Source organism: Penicillium nucicola (genome assembly GCF_028828085.1).
Source record: "Penicillium nucicola strain IBT 29836 chromosome Unknown utg000007l, whole genome shotgun sequence".
In the NCBI taxonomy this organism is placed as follows: Eukaryota; Fungi; Ascomycota; class Eurotiomycetes; order Eurotiales; family Aspergillaceae; genus Penicillium; species Penicillium nucicola.
The window spans coordinates 62,992-80,093 of record NW_026643131.1 but is presented as its reverse complement, the minus strand read 5'-3'; the positions used below and the strand labels follow the sequence as shown (position 1 = coordinate 80,093).

Here is a 17,102-nt window from a genome sequence, read left to right as displayed (position 1 = left end):
CTACTGCTATTGTCGACCCGTCTGCTTTGACCAGACTGCCATCGCGCTATCCCATTTCGATAGATAGATAAATCGTGTATCTTCAAATCTTAGGAATCCAAGGTTCCAGATTTCCCAGAAGGAACATCAGAGTAGGAGAACGCAATAGGCATAGTTGAAATTCGAAACTAAAATTGATGAATGGTATTCTCTAGAAATTCATGTAAGCCTTTCAAAGCTTTGCTATGGAATGTTCACCATCCCCAGAGCCATGCGAGTGAGGATCCTGAAGTATCAAATGGTCCATGGCGTCCTCCAGTTCCCGACCCCCAGCTTGACTCCTGTAGATGGACCTCCAAGCTACCATGTTATCGGGGCGAACAAGAATGGCTCCTCCAGACTGAATCCCTTTCAGGCCATTCCATCGATCATCATAATCTCGATAAAGACAATTGTCACCAATTCGAGCCACAACAACCTTAACCCCTCGGGTTTTTAGAATATCCTTAGCGGCAATTTCCCATTCCTCTCCTTCACTGTCCGTGATCAAGGAAAATATCGGCTTATTTTGCACCAAGTCGTGGGTGGAGATAACACTTGTTCCAGTTTCAATCCAGGCATGTGGGAGTCGGTGTCCAGGCTGCGTGTTTGGATAATATTTGAGGCCCAAAGGATCTCTTTTCGTTGGAAGGCTTCCATCACGCACAATGAGACCATTGGGATATCTGAAACCCAACTCGATCCCATGCGCACAGAATTCAATAGCTTGGGTGTCGATGATGCGCGCAACTTGAGCTCTGAAGCTGTGCCCTTTGTCAGTATCTTCAAAAAGGGTTTGAAATCGGAATTGATTTGCTTCTCGTTGTCCTGGGATGAGTCCGAGAACTGTATTGATGACGGAAGAATTACTGAACGTAAAAAGGCCCCAATCGCTGTTTATCTCGCCGACGGCGCGTCTCTCTGTCTCATATGTTTCCAGTATAGACTCGCGAGCTTGTCCTTTCAACACGAGTGCCATCTTCCAGGCGATATTAAGCGAATCTTCGATGGCAGTGTTGAGGCCCAACCCAGTCGTTGGCGGGCGACGGTTTCCAGCATCACCGGCAAGAAAGACCCGTCCTTTGCGATATTTGTCCGCAAGAACTTTCTCAATAGCCCAGTGACTTATTTTGTGTACTTCCATTTCCAATTCGGGAATCTTCAGCAGTTGACGGATACGTGGGATCAATGCCGCATCATCATGTCGGTTTCGGTCATCCATCGCAAATCCGCAATGGAACACCCACTCCTTGGAATGCTTCCCCCAATTAGGACCCATGGGAACGATCGCGCCGCTTTCAAATACAGTATTGCATTCGCCGTTGATAAAATGACAAGCAAAGTAACGGTCGTCCCAGTATTCTGAAAGATCGGCACTAAAGTGCACCGAGACCATGTCGGTGATGTTTGTCAGTCCTTCCATTTTGATCCCAAGCTTAGGACCGATGGTGCGCCCTCCATCAGCAGCAATCAGATATTTACATCGATATGATCTCTCGAGTCCAGTTTCGTCTGCAACCTGGACAACGACAGAGCAGCCTTCATCGACAAAGTCCACCATCTGGTGTCCGAAGAAGATTTTACCAGGGTTCCTCTCCTCGGCAAGCCTTTTCAGTATGGGCTCCAGTCGGAATAGTGGGAGATTTCCAGAGCGAAGTGGAGCATCACGTCTGTACATCTTGTAAGCCTCAGCGACATGTAATGCAGAGGTATCCATACTTGTAAGATTCCGCAAACTCCGTTCCATCGTTTCCACCGAAACATTCAAATTTGGCGATAACCTGACGGTCTAATGGCTCAGAGCCGCCTAGTGAAGTTTGCCAGGCAACCTGACTCATGTTTCGTGGAGGGCACGTTTTCTGAAGGATCTCTTCCACCATGTTGTGGTTACGAAGAATTTCCATCGTTCGCTGGTTGAGATAGTGGGCTTTAGGAAGAATCGAGGTGCCGGTGTGCTTCTCGAAAAGGACATGCTCAACTCCGTAGTTGGATAAGAAGCTTGAAAGAGTCAAACCACATCCACCACCCCCGACGATGACAATTGGGGTTTCAATCTCTTTGCCCATATTGACTGAAAATAGAGCCAAGTAGTTGGGCTCGAAATGGGAATCTTGCGATGTTTTTCTTCTTGGCAGTTGGAAAGCACGAGTCGAACAGAGGCATCAGCAAGGTATTATGAAAGTCTATTGGTCTTGTCTTTCTACTGTGAAGATCCATCGTGAACAGCCGCATATTTCCTCTTTAGTACGGGGCAATACCTAATGCGGGGGAACCCCGGATTCCAAGGCGTTCGGGGGTTGGGGGTGCGTCTTCGGATATAATTTCTCGGGTAAAGCGAGGAGGTCGATTACTGTGAGGGGAAATAGAGACAGTGGAGCCAAAAAAGGTCGCTTCCGGGGTATGTCAGTGGTATTAGGCAAAGGAGCAGCATTTCGGCCAGAGCGCAGGAAGTAGAAAGTACAGTAGGAAGGAATATTCCAAGATATTTCTAGCATAGATGGAATTTGAAGCCTCAGAGCTTTGAATATCTTAGGTTTGGGGCCAGGTAGGCCGTGATCTTTTGTCTTTAAGAATTCTGATTACCAATGGCAGGACTTGATGGTACCTTGCTAGAACCAAAAATGGAAGCCCAGCTTAAACGCAACAATAAAGGACAAGATGTTGTTCATTAAGAATGGAGCTTAATGGTTTACATTTTTCACTTTAGTACAAATATGAAGCAGTCCAGTTCCTATGTTGAAATGAAGAAAGAAACTCATAAACAACGGAATGATTGAAATGAAGCTTGTGGTTCAATAAACGTTCCCTTTTATTTCTTTTTCCATTATACTGCAGTAGGGATATCATGTCGAACCCCGATCTCGATTCTCGTTTTCAAGACCTTCTCATCAGTGCCGTCTTCCAGCTGTCGAAGCAGCTCGTCTGGATCAATGTCTGTGCCAATGGGATTGTCTCGGAAAGTTTTGGATATCATGAATTCATTTGCCTCCTCGATAGTATCAAAGTTATCGACCTGAGTCTCGATAGAATTTCCATCCGGATCCTTGTAGTACACACTGGTCGTAGGGCCGTGATTAACACACCAGGTTGGCTTGATGCCAAGCTTTGCTCTCAGTTCCCAGGCTTTGAAAAGTCCTTGGAGTGTGTTGTAGGTGAAGGCCACATGGTGAAGTCCGGCAGCCGTACCAGAATGAGGGCTAGTGCTATTGTCATTGATGATGGCTACTCGGTGGTGCTCGTCATCATAGCGAAGGAAAGCAATGAAGTCATTCTCGAACACTCGTTCCGCTCCCAGGAACGTGGACCAGAATTCAACAAGCGCTTTGATGTTGGCCGTTTTGAAGACAACATGTGCTAACCCGTTGGGTCGAAGGATAGATGTGTCGGACATGATAGAGATAATTTGAATTTAAAATAGACGGTGTGATGATTATTTTGGGACTTTTTGCGGGGGATCATTTCAACGGATATTTTCGAAGTTTTATATCAGCAAATTCATAGCTTCAAACATCGGCTACAAATGAACCACAGAGTGACGTAGTTTCGGTGGACTTTACATGGTGAAGAACGATTCATATTCCAATACAACCGCTGAAATTCCGAATCAACACTCATGCTGTGGAATGTGCGGGGACCAATGGGGGAAATGAATATCTTGGAACCATTCCATTTTCGTTCGGTTATTTTCATTTTTTGTTTTGCATTGAGAGTAACATAATGAACTAATCAGTTCTTAGAAATTGAGTACTTTGCGTTCAATCATCTCCTCGTAATCTACCAAGCTAGAATGTTGGCGGGTGGTGGCTTCTTGAACGATTACGGATATCATTGGATTTTAATGCCTTATTTTTATCTGACACTAGCAGGATGCAGAAACGGAAGGTCAGCTTGGTTTAAGTTATCGAATAAATCGCAATTATCTAGCGCAGTGAAATTCCCATGGTTTCAATATCCTCTAAAATTCTAGCCACAAGCTGAGCACATCGTGCAACAGCAGCACCATCAAGAACTCGATGATCAGCACTCCAGCTTAGAACCGATCTCTCGCGCTTTGTAATCAATGAATTGATTCCACCTTCATCCTTAGAAAAGACAGGCACTTCTTCCATCTTTCCTAATGCAACAATGGCAATAGTGGGAGGAATGATTATAGGGCTGACGACAGAACCACCAATGCTTCCAATGTTGCTCACAGTGAAAGTAGCCCCGCTCATATCCGATGGAGACAGACGGCCTTCCTGTGCCAGTGCACTCAGTCGTTTGATCTCAGCTGCGATGGAAATAATGGACAGGTTCTGAACATCTTTAACGACCGGAACCAGAAGACCGTTGGGTGTGTCAACGGCCATGCCGAAATTATGAGATGCTTTAATCACCAGCTGGGGCTTTTGCGGATTTGTCTCTGTGTCTAGCTGAGCATTCAGCTTGGGGTGTTCCAAAAAGGCGTGCGAAACAGCCTTCAATAAGAAGGGAAGCAGTGTCAACTTCGGAATTTCGTTTCTGTGCATCTCTCTTGAACCATCGATATGCTTATTGAATTTGTGGCGCAGACTGATCAAAGATGTAAAGTCGACGGAGTGACAGTATCCAAAGTGCGGGATACTGAGTGCACGAGTCATGGCTTTGAACATGTGCATCTCGATCGGTGTCAAAGGAACAACTTTGTCTTGCGTTGGAGCATTGGCCCGAATAACAGGATTTGAGGAAAGTGGAGTTGAAGATTCACTTTTTGAAGCAAGATAATGCTGTACATCCTCTTTCAGTACTCTCCCACCTTTCCCACTTCCAATGATGTATTTGAGATCAATCGCATGCTGCTTGATCATGGCTCTCACAGCGGGCACAACAAGTCCAGAGTTTCTGGTCTCCGACCCATCAATTGTAGTAGGCACTGGTGGCTGTGTATCAGTGATGACTGAGACTTCCGAAATGCTGTCTTTCACATTGCCTTGGTCGTCAGAGACAGTCTCGGCTGGGAGTTGCGTTGCTGTTGTGTCTATCTCGGAAGGATCTACCTCGACGTCAATGTCGAGAAGTGGCTAAAACTAATCAGTGAAACTTGAATCTCCGTTACCTTTGGTTTATTTCGGTTACCTTTCCCACCTCAGCCATCTCATCTACCTCGTGGTAAAGACTGGAAATGACTCCATCATATCGAGATGTAATCTTCAAGTACTGATGAGTACCTGCACAGAGAGCCGATAAAGAAAAGGAAACGCACCTCAACCGAAGCTTTGTCGGATTGAACTTCACAAATGGCGTCGAATTGGCTCACTTTATCTCCTGGTTTCACAAACCATTGGACGATTCGACATTCCGTGATTCCTAGTCTGTTCAGCGTTGAGATACACGGATGACTACATTTTGACCACACCTTCACCAATATCAGCAAGTAAATACGGTCTGATAATTGCCCGCGTCGACGTTGTGTGGAAGTTGGTTTTCGGGGCTCGGGGAATGTAAAGGCGATATCCAGCAAAGTGACGACTGAGTACGTTTGACGGTTGTAGCATCCTTCGAAAAACTGAGGGATGCATCTTTTGTGTTATTCTCCTTCTTTGATACGGTATAAATTGACTGAAACCGTACAGAGGTCAAGAAAACTATAATTCTCTTACCGAAGAAAGCTGACCCAGAGTTCGAAAAGGACGAACATAATATTTGAGTATCGAGTAAACACCAGTGTGAGATTTACTCCCTCCTTGAATAACCGAGTATACCGATTCAATCCCAGATTAGAAGTCTGGATGACAAAAACCATGCTCTAAAAGCTCCGGGACTAACTCGATCAATTCGGTGTCGGAGGTTTTCTCCATACGAAGATCGTAAAGCATGAACCCACAGATGATCTTGTATATCAAACGTTCTTCGTATCTAATTATTGCCCGACGCTAGCCGCTTGAGTTTGCAAGTAGGCTGGATCGGGATCACCTGGCATATGTCCATCTATGTAAGTACAACTCTTCAAGAGGATTCAAACCAAATACTTTTATCACCAAGATCGTCTTACTTATTTTTCTGCTTGTATCGCACCCTAAGATTAAGATATACGAAATTTGAACCATGCAGAGTGTACTTCCCCGAACCATGGCGCCTTGGCTTTGGCAGTCTCAATGTATACGTACAGGCGGTCGGAGGCTGAGGACTTTTACCAAGCAAGCCAGTTCGTCAACGTCGACAAATGGGGTTGAACCTTCGTAAGAGACTATATCAAGCTGCTTCATTGTTTGATGACTAAATTAATTATCTTAGACCATTTCCAGGTGCTACGAATAGTCGCCTAACCACCAAGATGAACTTTCTCAAGCCCGCTGAGATACCTCCTATTTCGACCTACCATGTATTGGACTGTGATGGTTTGGTAAAAGATACAAGTCGAGGGCCACCAGATGTCACTGACGAGGAGGTTCTTGAATGGTACAATAACATGCTAACCGGTTGGTTCGAATATATTCCCATCATCACGAGCGCTTGTTCTTATATATAAAAAACAGTCAACATCATGGACAACATTATGTTTGAAGCCCAGCGCCATGGTCGTCTGAGCTTTTACATGGTAAATACAGCTCATATCTGCTTCAATTTTAACCCACGGTGTTGACAATTCGCAGGTGTCTGCGGGAGAGGAGGCTGTGACTGTTGGTTCTGCAGCGGCTTTGGATGCCAGAGATGTGATCACTTGCCAATACCGAGAGACCGGGGTTTTTGTCCAGCGAGGCTTTACTCTGAAAGACTTTATGAGTCAATTGACTGCCAATCACAACGATCCAGGAAAAGGGCGCAACATGCCAGTACATTACAGCGGGAAAAGCAAAGTCAACATTGTACGTCACCAAGGGAATTCTGATAGAAGATATTCAAGTATCTGACTCATAGCTCACCTACAGCATGCCGTTGCCTCGACTCTTGCCACGCAGATTCCACATGCTACCGGGGCCGCATATGCGCTCAAAATGGACGCACTAGAAAATCCCGACCAGTCCGCTCAGGTTGCGGCGAGCTATTTTGGCGAGGGAGCTGCAAGCGAAGGTGATTTTCATGCAGCGCTTAATGTAGCCGCCGTGAGAAAATGTCCTGTCATCTTCCTTTGTCGTAATAACGGCTTCGCTATCTCAACCCCTACCAGTGAACAGTATATCGGAGATGGTGTTGCAGTGCGTGGCATGAGCTACGGTATTGAGTCTCTTCGGGTCGATGGAACCGACATTTTTGCCGTCTATGAGGCAACAAAACAAGCTCGACGAATGGCTCTGGAGGATGGAGGACGACCTATTCTCCTTGAGTTCATGAGCTACCGGGTTTCTCACCACAGCACAAGCGATGATAGCTTTGCGTACCGCAACCGAAGCGATGTTGAAACTTGGAAATCTAAAAACGATCCAATCTCACGCTTGAGACAGTGGATGGAGAATAAGGGTCTCTGGGATGCAAATAAAGACAGGAAATTGCGCGAGCAAATTAGGAGTGATGTTTTACGGGAACTTGTTGATGCCGAAAAGGAAAAGAAGCCAGCGCTTCGGGGAATTTTTGAGGATGTGTATGCTGAGGTAACAGAGGAGGCAAAGGAACAGAGGGAGGAGCTCAAGCGCCTTTTGAAAGAATATCCAGAAGAGTACGACACCAACGAGCACGAGGAAGGTATTCAAGGATTGTAATTACGGTGATATGGAAGACTGCATTAGTTAGAATTATCCAATGGCAGCCAAATCATAAGACTCATTCGAAGATTCCCACGTTCCTCTTGGATTTACATTGAATTAAGAGGCTGAACACTGATGCGAATTCAAGTTCGTGCATGGGTGTTTAATGAAAGAGATGCCGACCAAATCATCCACGGATGTTATTAACACGTCTTAGCAACATTCGCCTTTTCTTTTTAGTTTGAAATTAATTTCTGTCGATAATTTTTATGTTAAATTAGTTCATTTTGAAAAGAAAACTAAACCAGTAGTTCATATAATGATATTTTCATTCTACAACCTTGCATATCTAATGTTGCTAGGAGTTTCAAAGAGTTTCTACTGCGCAACCATGATCAAACCTTCAGTGTCTCCTTGATAGCATCATAAATCCCTGCAAAATTACCCATCACGTTAATTGGCAATCAAAAGAAAGAATTGACAAACTTACTGGTAACATCAGGGAGAATGTATTTCTCCCAGGCTAACCCCGTGTGAGTAGACCACCCAGCAACCCGCTTGACGGGAGCCTGGAGATGAAAAAAGGCATTTTCTTGTATCGTTGACGCGACTTCTGCACCAACGCCGAAATTGACCATACTTTCATGAACGATAATGCTGCGACCGGTCTTCTTGACACTTTCAGTCACAGTCTCCCTATCCCAGGGATAAATAGTTCGCAAATCAATCAACTCAATGGTGACGCCCGGAATCTCCTTCTCAATGGCCTCAATTGCAGCCTGGCACGTATAAAGTGGTCGGCCATATGAGACAATCGTCAGATCGGCACCCTGCTTCAGGACCTCCGCTCTGCTGAGTGGCAGTGTGTACGGAATTTCCGGGACCTCTTCCACGGCAGCCCGATAGAGGATCTTAGGCTCGAGGAAGATGACTGGGTCCTTCGATTCGAGTATCGCAGACAACAGCAGGCCCTTTGCCTGAGACGGCGAGCGCGGCATGATGACCTTGAAACCTGGGATATGACAAAAGAGACTCTCTGGTGATTGGGTGTGGTATCTAAATTCCAAATAAGTCAAATACCACTCAACGCAGGTAAGTAAGTTGATAGAAGTAGAGAGACCAACAATGCACCATGCCCAACACCTCCACAAGGCATCCTAATGACCATACCCCCAAGATTGCTGCCCGTAGCACCCTCTCGGTACCGAAACTTACTCGCTTCATTGACAATTTGATCAAACGCAGGGAAGACGTAATCTGCAAATTGGATCTCAACAACCGGCTTTCTTCCCTCCGCTGCGGCACCTATCGCTGCACCAACAATGCCTTGCTCCGTCAGAGGAGTATTGAAGACCCGGTGGGAACCAAACTCGCTTTGAAGTCCACTCGTGCAGCGAAAAACTCCGCCGAATGCAACATCTTCACCGAAGCAAAGTACGTCTTTGGATGAACGCAGTGCGGTGGCTAAAGCGGTATTGACGGCCTGGCAGAGATTCAATCGCTTGGACGTCCCTTCAGTTGGAATGCCACTGCTTTGGAATGTTTTCGGAGAATGGTGCAGCAATGGCGTGGCTTTAAAGTCTATCGGTAGGTTCAGTCGCCGCACTTTTGCACTTGTTGTATAGCCACGCGCTTTCGAAATAGGCAGTCCACCAGATGGTATATGACGAGTAATCATGTTTTTGGTTATTATGACTGGGGCGAAGATTACTGAATCTATGTTGAGCAGGGCAACGAAAATATCATTTCTCAATCTTAAGTTCATAGTATGACCCTGCCTTCCATCGGTTAGAAGCGGAGCCGTCCATGTAGCTGAATACAGAGACGTTGATATCTGATTGAAACAAATACGTTCCTCGCAGTTTTCTCCTTGACCCTAATGGGCAGTCAATTTAGCGGCAGAAGCATGGGGCCCACAGTCCTCAGTAATCCCCCGAGCGAAAACGGGCAAACGCCCGGGATCGCTCCAAGCTTACCCCATACTTTCAAAGGTGTGAAGCCCGAGAGCGGAATTTGAACAACATTTTGCGGGGTTAAGATTTCATTTCATCGGTTATCATTATTGAAATGGCCGTTTATGCGTCACGTAGAGACCGCACAAGACAGGTTAGGCGTCAAAGTTAGCAGTCCCGACCGCTACGGTGTAAGCAATCCTCCTCACGCTCATTTGACCGAGGAAAATTGCATAGTCGGGGTTTATATTTAGTAGTCAATTATTTTTCCGACCTGAACAAATCACCACTCGTCTATAGCATCTTTCAAAGGGACAAAATGCAAAACGATAAAGATTCACCGGTTTGGCCTTCTCTCCAGCCCTCCTCAGGAGTCAAGCAACTGGTGAGCCGATTCTTTGCGCTGGTAGACACCAATTCCGAAGAAGTAGGGCAGACCTTGGCCGATGACATCTTTACCCAAGACGGAGTATTCATCACAGCGAACGGCACCTTTCAGGGCGCTGCAGGTAAGTACTAGCTCTGACCTCTTCCACAAAACGTCAGTCAGGGTTCACTCATATTCGATTTTAGAGATATCGCAATCCAGAAATGGCGCCTGGGCGACAGTGAAGACCCGGCAGCATAAAATCTTGAAGTGCTACGTCAACGACACACATTTCACGGACATTTTTCTTGTTGGGAACTTGAAGTTAGAGACACTATCGGGAACACATGCAAGCTTGGAGTTTATCGCTCGGATGAAAATTGAAGACGAGGAGTGGGGGCCCAAAATATGTCAATATCAGGTTGTCAATCCAGCTCCACGCGACTCGCGACTGATCCTGGATGCTGAGTGAGCCGCCATTGCATGCCCTGACTATTGCCCCGAATAAGTATTCATTGGGGTGTTATATTTACAGAGTAGAATAGTACGAGGTTGTGAAATCCATGCCCGATTTTTGTGCATGACTCAACAGTCAGCATTTCAGCACAGACAACATCAATAAATCCTCTTCTAGAAAGATTCATGTAATTTGATTTCCTAGCCCTTTTTTTTATCGAATGCTTCTGGAAGTTACAATAACAAAAGCCCGAACAAAGGGAGCAAGCAAGAAAGGGATGCCGACGATTGCCGATATCATATTTCCAAGACACCGATTGCGCAGTGTAAAGATGGGTGAGTCAACTTTATTTGACTCATTTATCCTATGCATTGAGCCAGTATTGTAAAAAGGACCGATATCGCAGTCCGGAACTATACAAACCCCTTTTAAACTCGGGATCTGTTGAGTGACCGTTTTTAATCCAGTGGTGCCTCTCTTCCCGATACCAATACAGACTGGAACAGCTGAGAAGATTATTGATATTCATAATGCCAATTACAACAAGATACTCTGCATTGAGGGCCTTGCTGGTTCGAAATACTCGCCTACGCCGTCATATTACAAGGACTATACGGAATGGCTCAACGGCTTCAGCTGTGAAGCAGGACCAAAACACAAATTGCGACACGAATAATGGGGCTGGGCTGTGAGTCTATCAATCAATCAACACTTACAAGGTCAGTCATATCTAATTGTGAATTTAAGACTTGAAGATAGCCGACGGAATGTTCAGTTTGGTGCCAGGTCTGCATTCGCATCACAAATCGGCACAAAAAGACCGACCGATCTTGATGACTCGTGGGTTTTATATTCTCTCTTTACCGTCGCATGCTTATTCGGAAAATAGCTTTCTGGGTCTGAACGGAGGCGAGGTATTCAAACGCATGATGATTAAACATGATGTGAAACAAATCTGTAAGAATTCCAACATGTCGCGGATACAACACAACTAATCGACCCCTCTCGCCGATAGTCGGTTACCCTGGCGGCGCAATCCTCCCTGTATTTGACGCGATTCACGAGTGCAAAGAATTCAATTTCACCTTGCCCCGGCATGAGCAAGGTGCAGGGCACATGGCTCAAGGGTATGCGCGAGTTTCTGGAAAACCGGGAGTCGTTTTGGTGACATCTGGACCTGGTGCTACGAATCTGATCACACCGATGATGGATGCTTTGGCAGATGGAACCCCTATGGTTGTGTTTTGCGGACAAGTCGCCACGAGTTCTATTGGGCTTGATGGCTTTCAGGAAGCGGATGTTCTCGGGATGTCAATGCCATGTACGAAATGGAATGTTGCTGTGAGAGACATCGCTGAACTGCCTCGTCGCATCAATCAAGCGTTTGAGATAGCAGCTAGCGGTCGTCCAGGACCTGTGCTGGTCGAGCTTCCAATAGACATCACTGCGGGTATCTTGCGACAACAGATTCCGCGATCAGATATTGTCCGACAAGCTTTGGACGGAAACCACGCAAGCCACAAAGAGTCAATATCCACCATCAAACGAGCGGCTGACTTGATCAATATTTCAAAGCGGCCAGTATTATACGTTGGACAAGGAATCCTGGCTGGTCCAAGGGGACCAAACCTTTTGAGAGAGCTTGCCGAAAGGTCAGACATTCCGGTAGCAACTAGTCTTCAAGGTCTCGGCGCATTTGACGAGGAAGATCCTAAAGCCTTGCATATGCTAGGATTGCATGGGTCTGGATATGCCAACAAGGCCATTCAAGAAGCCGACTTGATCATCGCTTTGGGAGCTCGCTTCGATGACCGTGTGACTGGCCACATTCCTAAGTTTGCACCGAAAGCCAAGCGGGCTGCCGAAAAAAAATGTGGCGGAATTATTCACTTTGATATCAGTCCCAAAAACATCAATAAGGTTGTGGAAGCAACGGAAGCCGTGGTGGGGGATTGTGCAGACAACCTTGAACTGATGATGCCTTTGATTGAAGAGACAAACCGCCCGGAATGGGCTGACCAGATCGCCCAGTGGAAGACTTTTTACGCATTTTCGAAATATCCGAAAGGTAAGCCTGGCGGCTTAGTCCAGCCGCAAGCTTTTATCGAACGCCTGAGCCAGTTCGTTAGTCCGGTGAAAGACCGTACTATCATCACAACTGGGGTGGGCCAACATCAAATGTGGACTGCACAGCATTTCCGATGGCAACATCCACGAACAATGATTACCTCAGGGGGACTTGGAACGATGGGCTATGGGCTTCCAGCCGCCATTGGTGCCAAGTTAGCGCGGCCAGATGCGCTCGTAATCGATATCGATGGTGACGCCTCATTTAACATGACCCTGAATGAGCTGTTGACAGCAAGTCAATTTGATATCGGTGTGAAAACAATCGTGCTCAATAATGAGGAGCAGGGTATGGTGACACACCTTCAGTCTGTTTATTTCAACGACCGCTTTTGTCACAGTCATCACCGCAACCCAGACTTTGTCGAGGCAGCTCGAGCTATGGGTGTGCAGGCCGAGCGCTGTTCCAACACGACCGAGGTAGACGAAAAGTTAAAGTGGTTGTTGGAAAGCTCTGGACCGGCACTTTTGGAGGTGATGATCACTCAAAAGTCTCTGTCTCTTCCCATGGTTCCCGCCGGTCGTGCGCTTGATGAGTTTATGTTCTACGAGCAAGAAAGCTCATCAAATCTATAGTGAAGATTTCGACGTGATGTTCACAACGTAAGGTCTTTGAATACTAGAGTTGATTTATAAAAAGTTCGCCGACTCAGACCATTCGCATAACTCTGTAGCTTTGCCTCGTGTCATTATGACACCAGCGCAATTATGTAGATGATGTGGCACTTCTCGAGCAGTGTGGTTTCTTTACAGAACTGTTGTTCTCAGCAAAGGAAGTCTGTTTCACGCAAAACAACAAGGTAAGCACGGAAGAGTGAGAGACTATGCTATTGCCAAGCTATCCAATGTAGGGCTGAATGCAACCCATATCCACCAATCAAACACCTGAGATACTCCCTGCTAAGTCAAACAACCAATTTCTGTCGTCATGAAAGGGCGGTATATCCAGCGGTAACCATGACCTTAAGTTTTTGGCAACTGCCATCTTCGGTGCTTCGGCGTTCTGAATACCGATATATCCGCCTCAATGCTACGATGTCCCGCTTTTTGGTGGACTGCATCCCATTGTGGTTGTTGTCCCTCAATGCCAAGAAATGAAGGGCAATTTTCACTATACCAAAAGGCGTAGGTACCAGCCAGTGTACTTAGCTTCCCACGCCCGCCAGTTGATTACTGGTCAAATCTACCAGTTCCATTACCCCGGATCGTTTTTCGCTAACGACTGCGACTGTTCTGGCTGAGTACTTCTTTTCGTCAGTTCCTCGCTCTCACCTTCAAGCCCCGTAATATACGATCAAAAATTATGGAAGAATTTGAGATCTCTCTTCCCAACGGAGGTATAATCTCTGGTCGTTTCAATCTCCCGACCACATCTCAAAAGGCAGCCCATTTGCCACTTATTGTCTGCGTTCCTGGCGGTAGCTATGATGCTCAATATTTCGATGTTGACGAGAATTATTCAATTACCAGCACGTCCGCTTGGGCAGGAATACCCACCATTTCCCTCACTAGACCCGGCTATGGAAGAAGTACTCCTGCCCCAGTGGATCCCAACGATGAAGACGCAACCCACGGTCAACTTCAGGGAAAGTTTCTGAATTCCACCGTGCTACCGCAGTTGTGGCAGCATTTCAGAGAGCGTTCAGGAGCAACAACCATCGTGCTCCTGTCGCATTCTATTGGAGCAATGATCGCCACTATCACGGCCGGATGCTACCAGGGAACTGAAGGCTATCCATTGGGAGGGCTCATTACATCTGGAATCGGCACCGAACTGGCCGAAGGCCCGCGAGGAGCTATGCTCCATTTGTTAGCTGAGACTACCGGCTCTGTGCAGTTCGATGCGAGCCCAAAAGACGCTATAATGCTCCAAATTCCCATGCATAATCTCACAGATTATGAAATGTCTCGCCATACAGCCCGGCTTAATCGGCCTGTACCCCCAGGCGAGCTACATGACATCAACATGACTTGGCTAAGCTATTGGCACAAATATGCGGGTGCTGTCAGTGTTCCTGTTATGTATGCGTTGGCTGAGTTTGATGGGCTTTGGATCAATTCTGCTCAAGCATTGGAGAGTTACAAGGGTGCATTCCTGGCTAGTCCGAAAGTTACTAGTGAGATGATTCCGATGGCTCCGCATTGTATCGAGTTGAGCCTGCAGAACAGAGCTTGGTATATGAAGTGCTGCTCTTTTGCCTTGGAGTGTGCCAACTGGTACGGTTTGCGGCGGACTCCGTCTCCTGGACCTGTTCAAGGAGAGCAACAAGACGCGGATATGGACGGTGCTTTGCGTCAGAGCGGTATTACTACACTAGTTTATAGTACGACGCGCTTTGAGGAATCGGCACTAAATGAGAAGTGACCGTCAAGTTATCTAATTCTGACTTTATGAATCAAAGCTTCACTCTTGGATCATTCACTTGAATCGTAAGTTCAATGACAAGAGTATGAGTGTGGGACTAATCTGAATGTGGGACTGAAAAGGTTGTGCTGATCAGATGCCGTGATAGTGGAGCCTCCGATTCTTTTCGGTCGGGTATATTCCAAAACAGAACAAAACAGTAGACCTCTCATCCGCTCAATTCGCTAAAGCAGGTTTAGATCTCCTCGTAATTCGGAAACCACGGCAACGATCGCCAATCGCGTAGATAAAACTGAGATCTGGATACAGCCGCCAACATCCGTGATAGCCGACCCAATATAAGTAGGTCTAACAGTGATTTCTGTTCACTACTGGAAGTGATTGCATTGATTTGGCACCTTCCTAGCATTCCGACAGATAACGTTAGTTCAGATTCTAATATCCTTTGCCTGGGCCTACTGACGTTTTGCTGTCTACCACATCAAGCAGGAACTGAACCAAAACCAGAAAATGGCTTCTGCGAACGAGAAAATTTTGGATGAATCTTCCATCAAATCCTTACTTTTCAAGGAGCGATATTACCGCGATACCGACCAATGGCAGAAGCTTCGCGACTGCTACCACCCAGATCCTTCGAAAACCCATATTGAAATTACCTGGTAGATACGACTCAAAACAGATCTCCTTGTATGATATTTGCTGACGCGTGCCCAGGTTCCAAGGAAATGTTGATGGTTTTGTGAATGGGTCCAGAAATATGACCACCGGTGGAACGGGAACAGTCCATACAATTTGTCCTATTGAAGTCCATCTGAATGCAGACAAGGCTCTCACTGAATCCACTGGATCTATCTCGATTCGGTTTGACTATCAAGGACAGCAGTATGACTGCCTGTCGTTCACACGATTTATATCTCGCCTGCAGAAAGTCGACGGTCAATGGAAACTGTTAACATTGGAGGCCATATATGATCGCGATAGTATTACATCGGTCTTGCCCTCTGCGCACGTTGACTTCGGGATTTCCCCGGGCTCGAGGGCAAGCTACAAGTGTATCGGATGGCTATTGTCTCAGAAGGGTTTCAAGATCAAGCAGGACTTGCCTGGCGTGGACGACCCGTCTTCATGTGTCAAATTGATGGATGGGAGTTTCCGTTGGTTAAACGAATAGACGATGGGTTTCTGTTGTTGGGATCTCTTGGGAGGTCCTATGCAATGCCAAATGTTATTTATTGTACTGGTGGAAGAGGCAATATTATCGTATTCCTGAATGCTTTTGATAGTGTTATGGAACTGATGTTATTGTGAAAAGCAAGTCCATTTCCGGTGTGGGGCGTATCGAATAACTATTCGTAGGTGCCCACATTCTTCCACGGCGCCAGGTTGGCGTCCCACCGGCTCGGATTTAAGTATAACGTCCGTGATGCGAGACAATCTTTGCTGCACTCAGACCATTGATCAGCAAATTGTACTACCTAGGCTCCACGGTGCTCGATCAAGTCCCACCAATGCGCAACTTTGGATCTCCAAGAGTCCAACAAAATCCAAGAAATAGACCAGGGAGAATGACATTCCTGGATAAATCTCGATTCATCAATGGTGTGGGTAACCTCTCTTATCTTCAGGGTGGCCAGCTTAACTTATATGATGGCTGCGCCTCGAAATCATTGGGGCAGCCAGCAAACAGGGTGAGCATGGCAGATTTTATATAAAGCATTGTGCTTTTTTTTTAAAAAAAAAAAGAGCTTTCATTATTCCTGCTCCGAGCTAAAACTAGCACATCTAGAAAGTACGTGGCATAGCTGCAGTCCAACCGGGAAAGAAATTATATAGTGGTGTATTTTCTTTTCTTTAAGAATTTTCTCTGCCAAGAAAACAAACGAGAGCTTCGGGACAGATTGATTTCATACATGTAGATCTGCTCATCTGTATCAGATTAGCTCGAGGCTAGCAGCAATTCCAGCGAACACACAGACCACCCCGTCGCTAGACAAATTACTGTATGCAGCTACTAATCTGTGCTATGCAGGGATCAGTCACAGAGAACTATCATCTATTGGGTAAACCTTTTTGAAAGAATCAAGAAATCTGTATTCAAATCGTTTCGACCCAATTTTCACGAGACAAATGTCAAGGTCCAGGAATTGAACGAGTGCAAAATGAAAAACGATAGTCA

General features: G+C 46.2%; 9 protein-coding genes across 9 annotated transcripts; 5 read left to right on the top strand and 4 right to left on the bottom strand.

The window, feature by feature from the left end:
* Positions 1–211: 211 nt before the first annotated feature.
* N7511_007079 (FAD binding domain-containing protein) lies at positions 212–2,084 on the bottom strand (the record flags this gene model as incomplete). The annotated part of the gene is made up of 2 exons (XM_057129456.1): positions 212–1,688; positions 1,738–2,084. 2 exons carry the CDS (start codon positions 2,082–2,084, stop codon positions 212–214), a joined length of 1,824 nt encoding a protein of 607 aa, XP_056982524.1.
* Positions 2,085–2,842: 758 nt separating this feature from the next.
* On the bottom strand, positions 2,843–3,409 carry N7511_007078 (Glyoxalase/Bleomycin resistance protein/Dihydroxybiphenyl dioxygenase; the record flags this gene model as incomplete). Its single annotated transcript, XM_057129455.1, has 1 exon — positions 2,843–3,409. One exon carries the CDS (start codon positions 3,407–3,409, stop codon positions 2,843–2,845), a length of 567 nt encoding a protein of 188 aa, XP_056982523.1.
* Positions 3,410–3,938: 529 nt separating this feature from the next.
* N7511_007077 (uncharacterized protein) lies at positions 3,939–5,341 on the bottom strand (the record flags this gene model as incomplete). The annotated part of the gene is made up of 3 exons (XM_057129454.1): positions 3,939–5,057; positions 5,113–5,193; positions 5,240–5,341. Coding segments are annotated over 3 exons (1,302 nt in total), but the record flags the coding sequence as incomplete, so codon positions are not given.
* An 858-nt stretch (positions 5,342–6,199) lies between these two features.
* N7511_007076 (thiamine pyrophosphate-dependent dehydrogenase E1 component subunit alpha) lies at positions 6,200–7,673 on the top strand (the record flags this gene model as incomplete). Its single annotated transcript, XM_057129453.1, has 5 exons — positions 6,200–6,215; positions 6,282–6,455; positions 6,513–6,574; positions 6,630–6,842; positions 6,906–7,673. 5 exons carry the CDS (start codon positions 6,200–6,202, stop codon positions 7,671–7,673), a joined length of 1,233 nt encoding a protein of 410 aa, XP_056982521.1.
* A 380-nt stretch (positions 7,674–8,053) lies between these two features.
* Positions 8,054–9,336, bottom strand: N7511_007075 (alpha-ketoacid dehydrogenase subunit beta; the record flags this gene model as incomplete). The annotated part of the gene is made up of 3 exons (XM_057129452.1): positions 8,054–8,091; positions 8,149–8,714; positions 8,783–9,336. 3 exons carry the CDS (start codon positions 9,334–9,336, stop codon positions 8,054–8,056), a joined length of 1,158 nt encoding a protein of 385 aa, XP_056982520.1.
* Positions 9,337–9,929: 593 nt separating this feature from the next.
* Positions 9,930–10,449, top strand: N7511_007074 (uncharacterized protein; the record flags this gene model as incomplete). Its single annotated transcript, XM_057129451.1, has 2 exons — positions 9,930–10,119; positions 10,184–10,449. 2 exons carry the CDS (start codon positions 9,930–9,932, stop codon positions 10,447–10,449), a joined length of 456 nt encoding a protein of 151 aa, XP_056982519.1.
* A 660-nt stretch (positions 10,450–11,109) lies between these two features.
* On the top strand, positions 11,110–13,137 carry N7511_007073 (acetolactate synthase mitochondrial; the record flags this gene model as incomplete). The annotated part of the gene is made up of 3 exons (XM_057129450.1): positions 11,110–11,122; positions 11,194–11,391; positions 11,450–13,137. 3 exons carry the CDS (start codon positions 11,110–11,112, stop codon positions 13,135–13,137), a joined length of 1,899 nt encoding a protein of 632 aa, XP_056982518.1.
* Positions 13,138–13,864: 727 nt separating this feature from the next.
* N7511_007072 (uncharacterized protein) lies at positions 13,865–14,926 on the top strand (the record flags this gene model as incomplete). The annotated part of the gene is made up of 1 exon (XM_057129449.1): positions 13,865–14,926. One exon carries the CDS (start codon positions 13,865–13,867, stop codon positions 14,924–14,926), a length of 1,062 nt encoding a protein of 353 aa, XP_056982517.1.
* Positions 14,927–15,436: 510 nt separating this feature from the next.
* Positions 15,437–16,097, top strand: N7511_007071 (uncharacterized protein; the record flags this gene model as incomplete). Its single annotated transcript, XM_057129448.1, has 2 exons — positions 15,437–15,585; positions 15,641–16,097. 2 exons carry the CDS (start codon positions 15,437–15,439, stop codon positions 16,095–16,097), a joined length of 606 nt encoding a protein of 201 aa, XP_056982516.1.
* Positions 16,098–17,102: the final 1,005 nt, after the last annotated feature.